At 38.2% G+C, this 17,154-nt stretch overlaps 1 protein-coding gene across 3 annotated transcripts; it reads right to left on the minus strand.

The window, feature by feature from the left end:
- Positions 1-2,982: 2,982 nt before the first annotated feature.
- CDCA2 (cell division cycle associated 2) lies at positions 2,983-17,043 on the minus strand. Of its 3 annotated transcripts, none has more exons than XM_075444653.1 (16): positions 16,970-17,043; positions 15,537-16,129; positions 14,886-15,016; positions 14,105-14,255; positions 13,094-13,269; positions 12,144-12,222; positions 11,072-11,307; positions 10,603-10,690; positions 9,869-10,089; positions 9,361-9,439; positions 8,685-8,731; positions 7,497-7,637; positions 6,575-6,749; positions 5,845-6,062; positions 4,580-5,464; positions 2,983-4,478 (listed from the first exon to the last, which is right to left on the minus strand). In XM_075444653.1, exons 2-15 carry the CDS (start codon positions 16,066-16,068, stop codon positions 4,616-4,618), a joined length of 3,123 nt encoding a protein of 1,040 aa, XP_075300768.1. In that variant the 5' UTR covers positions 16,069-16,129; positions 16,970-17,043; the 3' UTR covers positions 2,983-4,478; positions 4,580-4,615. The 3 variants fall into 3 exon arrangements, with proteins under 3 accessions (XP_075300768.1, XP_075300769.1, XP_075300767.1); XM_075444654.1 differs by having other exon boundaries at positions 5,845-6,047; positions 8,685-8,734; XM_075444652.1 differs by having other exon boundaries at positions 8,685-8,734.
- Between the last annotated feature and the right edge of the window lie 111 nt (positions 17,044-17,154).

The following is a 17,154-nucleotide window of genomic DNA, read 5'->3' on the forward strand; positions in this document are numbered from 1 at the left end:
CATATTGTCTCCACTTTTGTAACTGATGTGCATCTGAATTATGGGAAAATACTAGCATAAAATAATTCCTGGAAAACATTAACGCTTTCCCTTTAAAACTCTCTGAAGAATTCAAGTGTAAGCATTGTTGTTCTTTGTATCCTCAGCTCAATATAAGCAAATTTAAGTGGAGACCAGTCTAACCGTGAAATACTCCTTACTGCTAGTTGTCAGATATTCAGCTACCTGAAAATGTATCAAGACTTCACTTCATAGGATAGCGAAAGCAGAAGTGATATGTAATTACTCTCACTTATTAACAACACCATAATTACAGACTGGCAAAATAATCAGTCTTTCTAGGACCCACCGCTTGTCCTCTATGTCAGTCAGAGCATGATAATTACACCACAATCTGCTAAATGCAATTATTCGGCAATATACACTTAGTGCTAGCTATTACCATACTTCAAGCCATTTAAAGTCTATACAATACATCACTTAAAGACAGTGAAGTACTTTCAAACACAAAGTAATCTTTATAACAACCCTCTAAAGAGAGAAAAAGCCTCCCTTCAGAAGAGTAGGGAGAGTAAATGAGAGGTGAAAGAGACCGGCCAATACCATAGATTTATTTAGATGCCACTGTAATACATAGACTGATGTGGAGCTCAGTACTGCACAAAAAAAAAAAAAAAAAGGGTCAAAACACTGACTTCAACTGAAGGCTGCAAAGGTTACTCTTCACACTGGGAGACTGCACCAGCCGCCTCCTGAGTCTAACATACTGTGTAGTGATGCTTCACCAGTCAAACAAAACACGACTCCGTTTTACACTGCTGACTTTGTGCATTCTTCTGTCCAATGACTTTGTTGCAAATAAAACTGCGGGTTGTATTAGTGACTAAGCTCACCTAATGTGACAGAACACCATTAAAATCTATTCCAGATAGTGCTGCAATTAACAGCTGAAAACTAACAAACTCAAACTATCTTGACCCTTGAGACCTGTCTGCACTCACACACAATACACCTCAATTTTAATTCCCACACCCCTAACATGGTAATGACAACAAGCAACCACCTCAGAAAGTTCTTCTGTTGATTGTATAGGGATAGCAAAGTCGCTGGTCATTCAAAGGTTAATGCTAACTCAATTTTAGAAAAGCAAACCTGAAAACGGAACAGCATTGTTCACTCTGCTGATCACACTTCCTGCACAGCAGCACAGCCAAGTTGTAAGCTACACTATTTCAAGAGTCTAGAGATACAGTCTTTGAGAAAAAGCAGTGAATCACATGAGATCCGAATGTTTAAAGTATGAGGACCATTTTGTTAGCCTTGCATGAAGAGCTCTCTCCCAAATTACCCAATTCCTTCCCATGCTAAACAGCCCCCAGTGTTGGCAATTCTCTGGCTCCCTATTCCATGACAGATTCTGTCTCAGGTCTTAACTATTAGGTAAGTCCCAAATCACCTCTGGCAACCCTAATCTCTAGCAATCAGAAAACACAGCCAGAAGAGACCTCATGAGGCCATCCAGGCCCTATCCTTACCCCTAGGAAGGATCATATGTCATTCCTGACAGATATTTGTTTAATCTGTTCTTAAAAGCCTCCAGTGATGGAGATTCCACACCTTCCCAAGACAATGTATTCCCGTGCTCAACTATCTCCGCTGCTGGAACATTTTCTTAAGGTTTAACAGAGATATTTTTCTCTAATTTAAACACATTATTTCTTGTCCCATTCAGTACAGATATGGAGAACAGATTATTAAACCTCATCCCCTTCCCTTACAACAACCATCTGCATAATTGAAGACTTGTCTCCTCTCAAGTCCTCTCCAGATTAAGCCGTTAACTGCAACCTCTGTATTTCTCCATAGGTTCCAACCTCACCCTCATGAAAGCCATGCAAACTGCCAAACATCTACATATAATGCCTAATAACACTTTTCAACAAAGCTGTGCCTTTCCCTTGCTCTTCTGTTTCTGACTTTACTTACACTTCACATTTAAACTGTACTTAGCCTATCCACTCAAGCAACCTCAAGGGAGAATTCTCTTCTAGTGCTGCTGTGACTGATGCATTGGACAGCAACATCACAAAAAGCACATTCTAGGCAGCATTTTTGATTAAGCCCGCTAGTATCATACATACTAGTTTATTGTCCCTCCCTCCATGACAACTTTTAACTTGACCTGACTATTCAAGTCTGGTATTCTGTACCCAATACCCACAGCCTCCAGAGTTTTCACTCACTGCTAGATTTGGTACCTAAATGCTGTTAGGTGAACGCTAACATCTCAGCTGCAACTGCAGTGCTCTACTGTGTTTAAGAATGCAATGTGACTTCCATCTAGAGTCTCGTATCTGAATACAGTGCTTAACCATTTCACTTTTCCAGATTAATTTCAGCGCACAGTTCAGTTGCTGTTTTGATTTTTTTTGAATGTTAGAAATAGCAGATATTATTAGTTTTAATCTCAAGGAGCTTTAGATTTTAACCTTAGCTAGTATGTCTTCAAAGATTTTGTACATTATGCTATTATTTCCAAATTCAGCTACAGCTATAAAAACCTCATGTCAGCCTGCCCTCTCCTGGTAAGCCACCATACTGCTACCACAACAAGATTCAACCCAAGTAACTATTGCAATCCGGTTTTCAAACCTAAAATTTTCATTGTGACAAAAGCAAACCGGAAAATAGAACATCGTGGAAGCTGTTTTGATAGCTTCAGTAATGTTTCTAAAGCAGCATAAGATGAACAGCATTTAAGTAGTGAAGTTCCTTTCAAGTTGCCTTAGGACTTCTTGTATTTGGAAAAACTGATGATGTCTGTAAAGTAAAACATGCACAAAAATGAAACTATTCTGTTTTTAAGCTTTATAAAAGCAGCCAAGTACATGAAGTATTTTATTCCACATCAATAAGGTTAAAAACAAGGTCACAGAAGAGATCATTTTCAACAGAAAGCTATTTCCTTCAAGCTGGCACAGGTATTTCACTAGGGCTGAAACAGAACTGTATGAAAAATGAAAGCAACAGCAAATGTTTAAGTAGACCACCTACAGTCATCACTTTTTATTACACTGTTCAGACTAGAAAAATGAAAAGAGTAAGATGACAGATCAACCACTGAATAACATGCACGGTATTTAGTACACACACACCAAAGATTGGAAGTGCCCAGAAATGAAGTACAGCTTTATTGTATGATGGATGTTCCACATTCCTTAGCCAATTTAATTTTTTTAAAATTGATCTGATATACAATAAAGATTTAAAAACTTTTTTTTAATTAAAAAAAAATGACCAACCTTCACACCAGAGAAGAATTCATTAACTCTTTTCAACACAAAATTTATTCTTACTTATAGGAACTCTACCCCTGCTCGTGCCCCAAAGGTAAAGTTTTCAGAAGATGCTAACAGCTTCCCTGCCTTCTATGCCTCCCCTTCAAGCCAGAAGTGATTTCTTTCTTATTTCCAGATAATCTCAAGAGGTTTTTTAATGATATTTTTGAAATCTGGAAGAAAATTCATGCAGATTTCAAAAGCAATTTATAAGGAATAATCAAGCACATGAGAAACACTAACACTTCAAGCAATTCTAGCTGAAAGGGCATACTTTACAACATCATAGTTTAACTACTATTCACATTTTATCTACTTCAATTAAACTTCCAAAATATAACAAAATCTTTAGCTTGAATCCTGTTCTTTCAAAAAGAGGAAAGAGCCCTATCAGCAAAATATGGATTAGTATCAACTCCCAGTCATCCAAAAAGTAACTTGTCACCACAGACCATATTTTTGAACTATCAAATTTGTTCCTCTTAACACAGCTGAGAGCCACACGTGTTTGCTGACATGTCTCCATTTAGCAACTTCACATACTGATTGTGCATTTGAGAGCAGGGCAAGTGTAGCAAGACCGTTGACTAAACACATCCAGTCTAACAATCACAACTAAGTTTCAAGGGCAAGAATGCCACACTACTGTGCGGGCACCACACCTGCAAACATTTATCTAAACACAAGAAAATTCCAGACTGTGACAACATGCATACAAATGCACACACAAACATTATTCAAATTTTGTATATTGTCTTACTGCAGTATCTTGCAACAAAACTCACTAGCCCCTAAGAGCAACGCTTCCAGCTGAGCACAATTAGTCTTTGCCTTCTTGAAATGACTGAACTTGGTGTTGCAGAGAAAAATCAGTCATTTGTCGAGTTTTTTTACAATACTAACAGTGTTTAATTGCTATTGCTCTGTAGACAGCACTAAAGCATACAAACATGTAAGCAAGGATGTAAACTGCAATAAAGAGGTGACGTAAAATACAGTTCATCATGGGAGAAAAATTTATTATCCTCTTGATTACCTGCCATGACTGTTTACCAGACCAATGCTCCGAGTCAAAAGCTAGGTCTTCCCTGCAGTTCTGATCTTCAAGCATTTTAGGCATCAAGACAAGGAAAATCAGTTCTAAGTATCCAGAAAATGAATAAGGAAATAGTAAGTAAGGAAATACAAGTGGGAGAGGGAAGAAAACAGCACTTGTGAGAACATAAGAATCTAATACTGACCTTCACTTTAGATAATCAGAGGTAGCTGAAACCTCACTAAATGTTAGAGTTATTTTCAAGAGGTATTTCTACTCCTTCATAGTGTTTTTGGTTACTCCTGTCCTTCTTATATACAGAATTTGTTATGCTCGTTTTCCGGGTTTGAGACCAAGTTCTTGTTTCTTGAGGCGTGGATACACACATGCTTTTCCTTTTCCATCTTCTGCAGGGACCATCAGCAAGATGAACAGAGTCATTGTTCTCCTTCCCTGATGCTGAAAACTGGATGAGATTTTGTTCTCTATGATGAATATTCTCAGATTCTGTAAGGATGGATGTGCTTATTCTTCTCCTGATTTTGCAAGCAGAAGCTAGCAGGTGAGGCTTCTCTTCAGTCTCACTGGGTACTTGAATCCATGCAAGTCCTTCAATTTCTGCATCTTTATGTAATCTCATGCTGCGCCTCACTCTTTTTTCACCACTGTTATCGCTCTTTCTTCTAAAAGGCTGTATGGAGTCACTTTTCAGCTGAGGAGCAGATAAAACTTCTTCCACATTAAAAGCAGAAACTGGAAGATTGTTTCCAGTTATTTCCACTTTTTCAACAGGAGGAATATAGATGGCACTACTTCTTCTTCTTCTGCTTCTTGGTGGACTACCTCTTACAGCATCTTTTTGCGGACACTGAGTTCTTTGGGCACCCTCACGTACACCTGTGTCCTGCTGTTCCAGAAATTCTAGCCCCGTTAGCCACTCTGCCTTATTTAGGAGATTTCCTCGTAATTTCTCATTTTCTAATAAGGAATCACTTTCTTTTGCCTCTTTTACATATGCAATCTCTTTGTCTTGTTGGAAATAGTCAGGTGTATCAGAAACACATTTCGCATCTGGCACAATGTTTATAAGCTGGAAAAAAAAATTTAAACATAGGCAAAAGGTAATCCATAAAAACTGGTTTCAAACAGCTGACAACTAAACAACTGCTACTGTCTCCCTCGCCAAGTCTAGGCATTCTCAAAAAACCTCAACCAACACACACATACAATCCTGTATCTTGGAATCTGCTCCAATGTGGGGCCAGGCTCCGGCTGAACTCTTGTTCAGTTGAGTTCTGAATACCTCCTTCCAAGGACAGAGATTCCATGGCCTCTCCAGGCTGGCTGTTCCAGTGTTTAGTCACTCTTGCAGGTTTTTTTCCTTTCCCCAAAACATTTCTTTTTTGATCCAACAACAACAAGCACAATTCTAACTTATTTTCTAGTAGTATTCTTAAGCGTATCAGTTACCTCATGATCAATGCCAGCAACAGACTTCAGATCACCATCCGACCCCTGAAGCACTGCATCGCTGGAGCTGCTGGCTTCTACACTGTCCAGGTGGGCCTTAGAGCTTGAATGCGCATCAACTGCCCAGATCTTTTTCCCTCTTTTTCTTTCAAGCACTGGCTTCTGTTGAACATCCTGGCGAGCATTTCTGGATTTGGCATTATCTAAAAATACATCCTCTGAATTAGAATAAACACATGGTTACTTGACTCTACTTGTGAATGTACAAAATCTTTCTTTAAATATTACAACAAAAGCTTTATAGTATTTTACTTACACAAAAGAAACCTTCTATACAAACATTCCAGATAACTAGTGTAGGGAAAAAAAAAGAAACCCAAACCAGAAAGCTACTGCACATCACTTAACTATTCATGCCCAACTTACCAGTTTTAAAGACTGAAAATACCAGGTCCAGTCAAAGTATAGAGGGGCTTGGTTTGGGTTTTTTTTTGGTCAGCATTATACTGGAGTCCAACAAGAGTTAAATTTATCCAGTAGATTACTAATCTATTAGATTCTCTAGACTCTACTATTACAGAAGCAATTAAAACCAAAAAATGTATACCGGGCTCTTTACCTACATATAGAGCTCAAGATACCTATCAACAGCATTTTTATGTAACTGTTGAAACAAAAAATTAAAAGCAACAGAAAGAGCGAGGCAAAACAAAACTAAAAACCCCATTACCTGAAAAAAACGCATTTGCCTTTGGTGAGTTTGGAGATGAGGTAGAAGAGAAAACCTCCGGAATTTCAAGGATAGGGCTGAGAAGAGGTTTCTTAGAAGCCATCTCTCTTTCCCCATATAAAGATTTTTTCACTTTTTTCTTTCTTCTTTTCCCATAGCCTGTACGTTTTATTTTCTGAAAAGATTGAGAACACTGAATAGAGCACAATGTAATTATAATGATCCTGTACAATATTCTCCAACAAATAAGTGACACCGTTACTGGATTTTGATGGATAACAATCATTTCCCCTAAAATGGAGGTTCCACTCATTCTGCCATCTACAAATTAATCTAACAACTCAAAGCAAAGAGATTACTTCTCAAACATGAGATCTGATTTTTGTTTAATTTAACCACATCTAGAAGCCAAAGCAATTAGTCTTTCAGCTCAAAACTACAGATCCTTCATTCACGCTTAGTTTGAAAAGGAATACGTGCTTCCCCTTCCAATACATAAAAGCAAAAATCTTTCAGAAGTCTCACAGCTTTACAATACTTAACTAGCACATAACTGAGCAAGCTCAAAGAACTACTACTGCATACACTTGGTAAGAGAAGAACCATAAACTCATTTTCCATCCCTGAAGTCTGAAAAGTGACACCCCCCCTTGCCCCTCACCTCCATAAAATATCCTTTTTGCTCTGCAAGTATTTAAACCCTGATAGCCAGCCTTAAGCAACAAGAATGAGAGGTGTGGCGGTAAGTACAGGAAAACAAGATAGGCATGAAGAAGAGAATATTGGTAGCAATGGGAAACATAACAACCTGTAGAAAATTTTTACTACAAAGATCACAATAATCACGTAAAACACCCAAGAAGAGACACCTGGATAGAGAAATAAAGGCAGCATTCGTCATCTGCAGTGGGCTGTCACTTACTTGTGTCTTTTTGGTAGCAGATGTGGTTTCATGATTTTGTCTTTGAATCTTTTTCTTTCTTGGATTTTTAGTCTCTTTAGCATTCTTAGTATTTGTGGCTCTTGAGGTGCTAAAATCACTCCCCTCTGAAATGGTGCTACACTGTTGCGGAACATGAATTCGAAGTTGTTGGGGTCCACACATACATGCGCATGCATATGCTTGCTTTTTTAAAAATACACCACAGTCCAACAGTTGTAAGAATCACATTGTAATTAGTCACCATTATTTCATATATGAGGTCACAAGAGCTGGACACAGTTGGAAATTCAGATTTATAGAGCTAGTCTCTTCACACATTACAATATAGTTTTATTTGTACAAAAAGGACATTTTAATGAGAAAATAGTACATTTTCATCTTCAGCTATTTCTTTCAGAGAAGATGGGTTACTTTTTTCACATTGCCTTTTTTTTTTGCCTTCCCCCTCCAATAAAGCACACTAGAACGATACAACACTGAAGTCTGAAAGCATTTCTGACAGAAATTCTTGTACAATAAATTCTACGCACATTAAAATTCCAGCAACCAGAAGAGATACATGTATGATATTCTGTCTGCCTTACGGTGAGCAGACAAAAAGGTTAACAAGACTGAAGACCTTCAGCACTGGACTTGGGCACACAATGGCATTTTCAGTGATACCAAAAGTCATTAGAGCTTGCAGAATAAACCTGACTTTATTAGTCTCTATCTTGTGTTCCTGCATCTTAAAGAAATTAAAACAAATACAAAAATCAGACAGAAAACTTTGTTTCCATTCTCCTCAATTTTCTGTGATTATAATTGTTTAGATTCCCACGAGTGAAGCCCCTGATTCTATGAAGTCTATGAATAAATCTCTTGTAAATGTTGTCAGACTATTTGGAAAAGTTCCTGGAAAATTCAATAGAAATAGTAAAGTTCACTGTCAGGCTATAACCAAAAGTCTTTTTAATAACTGGAAAATCACTTTCATTCAAAAATGAGATTGCCTTAGAACAATTACCTGCACTAACATGAGATATTTCCATATACCTGAATATATATAATCCTCATACCTGAGGCTGTGAAAGCACTTCTAAGCATCAGGAAGTATAAAAAAATAATAATTCTGTCTAAAGAAGTTAAAAAACCGATCAAACAAACATCATCACTAAAGAAACTTACCTTCCTTCTAGTAGAAAAATGAGTTGTTATATCAGATTTGTCAGTTTCTGCTATTACATATGAAGAAAAAAAGAGTATCAATTCAGTTTCAACACAAAAAGTTAAGCACATTGAAGAAATTATCCACATAATGTCTAGCATTATGCACAGTGTGTTTAGTCATCTTGGCCTTGAGTAACATTTTCTATGTAAACTATCAAACATGGCAAGAGAAAAAAAAAACTTAACAGCTTGCTTTACAAAACAGAGAAAAACAAGACTTGTGAGGATTTGGTAACAAAATAATTAGCACTTACACAGCTTTCACAGAGATACATACACGCAGATGCACAACCCCCTTTCAATTTTTTTTGTTCTTGTTGTCTTACTTGCCATTTTAAAACCATCAAAATTACAATACCAGAATCAAGATAGTAAACCCAATTACTTAAAGCAGTAAGTCTAATTAGATCAGCCACTTTCACAGAAAGATACTACAAGGTCAAATAACATTCAGTTAACCTAAACAACAGGTAAACACTGCAGCTACCGCAAAGACCTTCACAAGGAAGCAAGAGCACTTAAATTTTGGCAAAATAGGAATATATCTCCTGTATAAACACAAACAAACAAAACACTCAGTTTTCAGATATAAAAAGATGTATTGTCTAATGACAAAAACACATGTTGGAGTTACCTTCTGCACTTTCAACAGGTAAGACATCTTCAGCAGCAACAGAACCCTCCACTAATTCTTGAAGAGGCTCAACACATTCCTTTAAACAAAAGAGTTTTTTAGCAATGTATGGTACCAGAAACATATTTATAAAAACACTTTGTCCATTAGTGTTCGGAACAGCCAGGCAATTTTGCTTTTTTTCCTTAAAGAATGTTAGAGCTCATTTGCTATATATGACAAAAAGAAATACAGTATCAAAAACATATGAATAAGCCAAGGCAAAAACTTCTTGTGTGCTACTCAGCTTTAAACATAGCTCTATAGGACAAAAGGCTATTTAGCATTCATAAAGCAAAAGTTCTCAATGTCATTCTAAAGCTTCAAGCAGACCCTGTTTTAATATTTCAGCAATTTCTTTCCAAACCCAAGCAGACCAGGGAAAAAATTAAACAGAAATTGAACATTCGCAGAGACAAAGAGGCTAGTTTTATAGCTTAAAAAAAGGCCCAACCAACAACAAACTTACATCACTGCAATCAAAGTTCGGCTGGGATAATGGTTCTTCAGTGAGACTTGACCTTGCAAAAAGACTATTACTTTGTAATCCCAGATGACGAACTGGTGTTGCTCCTTTGCGCAATGGAGTATTTGCGGGCAAAGTTTCATCAAATATTTCTGGGCTTAGAACTTCTCCAAATGTAACTCTTTTTTTCTTTGGCTTTTCGGAGCTACATCTTTCAGTTTTCTCTATTGTAATAAAATACATAGATTGCTTAGTGAACTTGGAACTTTCATAGAGCAGAGACTTTCCAAGGTCTTTTTATGGGTCTTAATATTCTCTTAAAAATCACACACACACCCCAACAGCAAAATACCACCTTCACATGTCCTGTGGATTCAACCAGAATTTTCAGTATAGCTTTATCATGGTATCAAAAATCAAGGAAGAAACAAAATTGAAGACTACAAATTAAAAGCTTTTCCACAAGTTCCAGTTGGCAAGAGTAGAAACTTGCGAAAAATAAGTGATTCTATGCTGGTATTCGAGACTTCCTGAAGTTTTGGTAGGGTTTTTTTTTTTTTTTAAATAGATATTATTTTCCTTGGCAACCTTATTTTCCACTTCATGCAGTAGGACGCCACACATGAGCTACTTCAGTGGCGGTTAATGCATATCATTCTTCAGATTTACCGAAAAGGCAAAAATTCATGACCCCACACAATGCTCTGCCTATTTAAAAAACAAAAGGGCGATCTGACCTGTCTGCAGCTCTTCAAAGATTTCTGCACAATTGGAGACAGCGAGAGATTCACCTCCTCCTCTGTCAACTGCATCGTTCGGGTATTCCTATCAAATTTAAGTGATACAATCAGCTATTCAGTACCATTTAATTAAAGTATCATCCTTGTTAAAATCAAAAGTGAAAATAACTTTTTCTGTAAGCAACATTTAATAATCACTCCTATTGTTTCAAAAATCTGCTTGTTTTCTAAATGAATAAAAGTCAGCAACATACATATGGGTCTTCTCGTAACATGAAAGCTTCAAACAAAGCTTCCAAGATGACCAAACAGCAAATATCCGTTGACAGCATTAAATTATTTCTGATGCATGTCAATTAGTCAAAAATTATCTTGAACCACAATCCAGCTTCTGGTAGTTCAACAATGACAGAATGTAGAAGTTCATCCTTAGTATCAGGACCTCCATGTAAGTCAGTTAACCAACCTGCGTGCTATCCACTAGTTGCTCCACTGGCGTTTTCTTCAATACAGATCGCAGGTGGGAGCCATTCTGTGTATGTTCATTTAATGAAATATTTCCTGTTCGTAGTGGTGTGATAGGTAGCTTGCTTTCATCAAATATTTCCAGGCTTGCTTCTTCTGCAAAACTAACTTTCCTTCCGCTTAGATCGGATACAATGTTACCTCTAATGTCTGTAGTGATGTGATCTGAACTGCAAACTTCAGAGCAAGTATGGATATGACAATTAATGACTGAAGTAAAATTGAGAAGACTTTAGTATTAGCAACATGAAATGTACACATCTCCACAGATTCTGTAAAAAAAATCCATTCATTTCTAAATTTCTGCTATTACTGTGCCACATTTACATTTCTTATTTTGAGAAATATACAAAAGGAAAAAGGGACCACTGCATGAAGGAAAAAACATTTTGCGTAAGGATTTCTCTCTCACCCACGTAAACTGTGGAAGAAAAAAGAAAGTACTCTCTAATGTACATACAGAGGGACTCTGTACATTAACATCCCCGACTCCTTCACAGGCATGAACTACTCAGCTACACTTTTCCCTAAAAATGGCCTAATAGCAAAATTAAGGAAAACTCTGAACAATTATTTCCAGCCTGCATCTCAGTTTGAGCTTGCTTTTTCTATCAGAATCAAACTGCTAACATACCACCCAAGAGGCCCTACCCCACCTTCCAAATATCTCAGCTCCTTTTATAAAAGCTATTTCATTCCTATAAGTTGTGCTTAAGTAAAAACATGTTTAATGCTATGCTGTACTGAATCAGCGCCTAATTCAGTTTTTAAACTGGGACTTGAGCCTCCTCTGCAGCAGCACGTGAACAGATCATTATTTGCAGTACTTTTTTTTTGCTCCCCCATCAGCCTTTATGTCAAAGTTGTATCAGGTTTCTACTGCATTGTAAACTGTAGACAAGATGACAGACATGGGATGACTGCTTGTGAAACACTTCCTCACAAATACTCTAAGTATTTTTACTTTCTAATAAGAATATAAAAAAGACTATAGTAGTGATGAATCCTCTTACCATGGCCTGTTTCTAAGATATCTCTAATTAGAACAGCCTCCAATGACTCAGTAGGATTATGTTGCTCATAAATCCATTCCTAGAGAAAAGTTACAAGATTATATACATGTATGTGTATATACATCTCATTTATTTATATACACACCCACACAACACAGTATCGAAATAAAAAGCTACTTGCAAATGTTGCCTTTTAAAATAGCACGAACTATGAAGTTTCTTAATCCCATAGACAAGGATTTCAGAGTTTTCTCAATCATCCACTACTTCAGTTGAATTTATTTTCCCCAAACAACAAGGCTAAATACTTCAAAGGATTAGACATCAAATGGTGGTCCAGCACCATCAGAGGACACACCTAACAAAACAGACCCCATCTTCACTGTTTTTATATATGACACCAATAAAAACCTCACTAGAGATACTTATACAGAAGACAAACTAAATTCTCCATCTCTATACAAGTATGTCCTTTTTTTTGCAAGGAATATCAAATAACTGCCAAACAGATAGAAGGTGAAGATTAAAAACTGCATTTGAAGTAATCCCAATGATCAATAAAGTTGGTTTTGACATCTGGAAAAAGCTGTATTTGCCATATCTGTGGAGCTGATCTCTCACATAGTTACAGCTGTTGTTTCAAAAGAATTAAGATATATTTAAATTTTATTAATAGACTAAAATAACCTTTTCCATGTGGTTATAAGAGTATAATCTTACTGAGTAGAACAGTTTACAGCATCCACATTGAACACTGGCATGTAAAAGAAAACTGAGCGCAGCCTCAGAAGACCCAGCAGCAGGGATCTGAGGTTAACCTATATTCTCTGTCAGTCCAAACGGATCAGTGTCCATGTCAGATTTTGCTTCCTTTGACAATGTAAATTTCTTACGAGATCTGCTGTGCTATTTGTGTTCTCCATGTTCTTTGCCCACACTTCTATAAGTACCTTTGTACTGGCAGCAACAGGTTCAGTGACGGCCACATCCTGGCGTGAAGACGAGATGCTGCCCATCTTGGTATCAGACTTACTGCTGTTGGTCAAATTTTGTCTTAAATTTTCTTTCAAATCAGCTCCACTGTTGTCCGACATGAACTTTTCACTCCACTGATCCAGATTCTGCTCTGTTGTAAAAAGTACTTTGTTCAGAGCTACAACAGTTAATAACAAAACACAAACCAAACAACTGACCACAAAGACAAACTTCAGATTTTTCAATGAATGCTCTTTTTGTGTGTCTTCACCAAAAGCATGGTGAGATTCTGAAAGCTAAAACACATGCATTTTTTTAGTTCTACTTTGAAAATAACATTACCAGATCTTCAAAACAACGCAAGTTATTCTTTTCATATAAAAGTTATTAAGACCATCAACACAAGAAGTAAAACACTGTAGTTTGTTTTACACTATCATCTTCTCACAGTTACCATAGTATGCCCTGACTTGCTTTTGCAATACTTGCTATTTTCGTTAAGAAATAAGGATGTAAACACCACAGTAATGTGATGTGGTTTCTCAAATTACTGCACTTAAAAGTTCTTAAACAAAAGTCTGCACACCACAATCAAGAGAAATAACCATTACAACAGCTAAAACCAGTTGTCATAAAAACCATTCTCAGTTTCATGGAAAAAGCGTGAAAACGCTAACGCTTAGTGAAAAGTAAATTCGATGGTATAAATCAAGAAAGTAAAACTAAGTAAACAGACACAAAGAAATACTACTCTTTGTTTTTCTTTGCGGGTTATTCTGAGAAACCGTAATTCAGGATGCACTAAGAAATAAGATGGATTTAAACAAACAAAAAAACCTCAAACCAACACAAAAAACACCTGTGCCAATCCTTATATCTGAAGATTTTTTTGTTTTATATGAAGTGTTTGTAGTTTCGCACTTTTTGGCCTCAAGAAGGACCTGATGCTTAAGATCAATCATTGACCAGAAATACAATCAACTCACGAGAGCCTGCTTCCTGGGAAGCGTCATCCACTTGTGGCAGTCCAGAGAAGTCAGCCTCCACTTCAGCTTCTTCTACTGATTTAAAAGACGTTTGAAAGGCATCTATCTTGTCCTTCAACAACCTGACATTCTCATATTTAAAAGGACTAACCTGCTAAGACAAAATTGACCTCATGAGACATTTTTCCCCACCCAAGATGACACGGGCTTTATTACTTTGTATTTGTACTTCAGCATAAAACAAACTCAGAGAAGAAGCAAATCTTGTATTTCATATGGCTGCTATTTCAGTTGTACAGTAAAAATACACAAAAACGGAACTGTATCAAGAAACCTGCTAAGTTTTACTGCCTTTCATAATCTGTCCCTCCAGACCATATCCAGAATTTGTTTTCTGACAGCCTATGCTAGTTTGAATTAAGAACAAGTCTGATTAAAAACCAAGTCCCTTATGGTAGTTTTTACCTCACTTTGAACTATCAACACTTTAATTAACCAAAAATCAAGCATGGCAAATACAGACAAGTAAAGGTTATGGTAAATAAAAGTTACTATCTATGAGCAAGCTAGACATGGAGACAAGACTCCAGACTCTACACAAACAAAACTTCTAACATCCACTTATTCTGAAGTAAGGTGTCCAAGGGAAGCCCACAAAATTAAGGCCTTGGTTATTCCTTCTACTGGCTTCTTCCCAAAACCTGCCTTCTCCTTCTGCCAGCGTACGTTGATTCCTGGGGGGAACTAAACTGACAATTAGATGTTTGAGAAAGACTCTCACCTGTGTAAAGGCTGCTTTTTGCCTGTTGCTTCTCTGTTCGGCAAGGTATCGAATAAGACTGTTATTTTCTGGTGACCCCCGTATTCCAATTGTTGATCTTCGTCTAAATTTTAATGGAGTTGAAGACTTACCTGAAATGGGGACAGGAGGGGGGGGACGACACACGACATTGTTTTTGTAAGAATACCTAAAGCTTTAAAATGGTAATTTTTTTTCCTTTTTGTTTTAAGAGTGATTTATGCTATTTACGAAAACATCCAAAGTTAGCTGCTCAGCTCAAGAAACCTTCCTGAGCAAAAATAAATTAACTTCCTAAAAGCAAGTTCGTATTTAACTAAACTATATACTAAGTGAAGAGCTGTCTTTTTTGTTACTTTTTCAATTACTAGTTAAGAAACTGCCTACCAATACTTGCAGAATTTGTCTTACTACTCCCTTGTGAAACTCATTGACACCTAATCATCTGGACAGGAAAGAGTTAAATAAGGAATTACAGCAACATCATATCACCGTTCTATACTTGGGCATATTCAAACTCCGACAGACAACCCAAACCTGACCTAAACTGAAGCTTCTGGTAAGAGGTTGGACTAGATGACCTCCAAATGTCCCTCTGAGAAGGACAGAAGTCGTTCGTCACTATAGCCTTACCTATAGATTGTTTAGTAAAACTTTCTTGAGTAATTCCAAATTCAGCAATTGTTACAGTTGCAAAATCAACAGGTTTTCTCCTCTGTTTCTCTGATACTCCACAATCAGATTTTTCTTCTGCTTTGTCCCTATTAGGTGTCAAGTAGCATTCATCCCCCAAAGAAACAGGTCTAATTCTTGAAAAATTTTCCATACTGTTCAAGGGCAAGGTATGTTCACCAGCCATATCCCCTTTTAGCGTATCAAAAAAGCACTCAGTAAACTGACAGCCAACACCACCCTCCTTCTTGTGGTACGATTCCTTCTCAAGGTCCTTGGTGAATTTCAGAGTGCATTTCTGCAACTGAGCCTGGCTCCCATCTCTTAAATTCTCCTTCTTGGATGCCTTTATGACTTTTGATTTAGCCACTTTGCAAATCTTCCGGTCTTCTGACAAGTCAGGTAAAGAGGCCTCTTCCTTCTCTTCAGTATATCTGTCCTCATTTTCTTCAACTTCCAGGGAAGCATTTATATTCTTAGATTGTCTGTGCATTGTTAGTGATCTATTTTAAGAAACATTCAGTCAGCCTTTGCTCTCTTGTAGTTACAGACAGCTATCGAAAAGAAAAAGAGCTTATTAATACATATTTGCTAAGAGCAAGACTTAGCTACCATTCTCAAACTTCCACCCAGTCTGGGTTTTTCCTGGCATAAGGTGTTTATCAGCGTGGTGGCAAGGGAAAGTCTCACCTCCAGAAAGCCAGACACGGCTAACACTGCAACGAAAAATGCACAGCGATACCGACCTGCCTCAGAAGCGTTTCACAAGTAAGGAAATACAAGGCTATGCCTTCGCTGCTTATCAAACTTAAACTTCATGTTAGCATAAAATAGATTCAGCTCAGTCACACTGTAACCGTTTTGCTAGAAGTGTTGCAACAAGTATTAGCAGTTTAATTGGAAAATTTAAGACGCTAACATCTTTCACGTTTAGTTGCTTGGATTTTAGGTTAAGAATGTAGAATTCCATAACATGACTCTGAAACTTCGGTTCCACCAACATAAGCCTTTTTTGCTATTTTGTGTAACACAAACCGTTAAAACACTGTGTGCGCAACTTTTTGAAGTCCACACTACAAACTGATGCCTGCATCAACCCGGTTACACCGACGAGAGACAGGGCCGTGCGAGGGATCGGTGTCCAGCATGAGCCCCTTCCCACGCACCCCGCTCCCCGGGCCCCCCAACCCCCTCAGCACTCGCCCCCTCAGCACTCGCCCCCTCAGCACTCGCCCCCCCGACACCCTTCCAGCGTGTGTTCCCCCCTCCAGCCCCTCACCGCGACGCCGCCGCGCGCGCCCCCTCACCTCACCCTCAGGCCCGCCCCAGCACTCCCCGCCGCCGGCATTCAAACCGGACCGCACCACCGCGTACTCCTCCGCCCCCTCGCCCACCCCTCGGCGCCCGACGGCCACCGGGCAGCACGGCCGAAGGTGCACGGAGGGAAAGCGGCTCACGAGAGCCGGTCCCGCGCCGCACCCCGTCCCCGGGCGCCGACCGGGCTTCCCGGGCAGGGGGGACTCTTTGGCTCCCCGCGCGCGGAGGGATCACAGACCGTTGCTCAGCGCTCAAGTGCCGA

Source organism: Opisthocomus hoazin, chromosome 28, assembly GCF_030867145.1.
Source record: "Opisthocomus hoazin isolate bOpiHoa1 chromosome 28, bOpiHoa1.hap1, whole genome shotgun sequence".
NCBI classification, from domain to species: Eukaryota; Metazoa; Chordata; class Aves; order Opisthocomiformes; family Opisthocomidae; genus Opisthocomus; species Opisthocomus hoazin.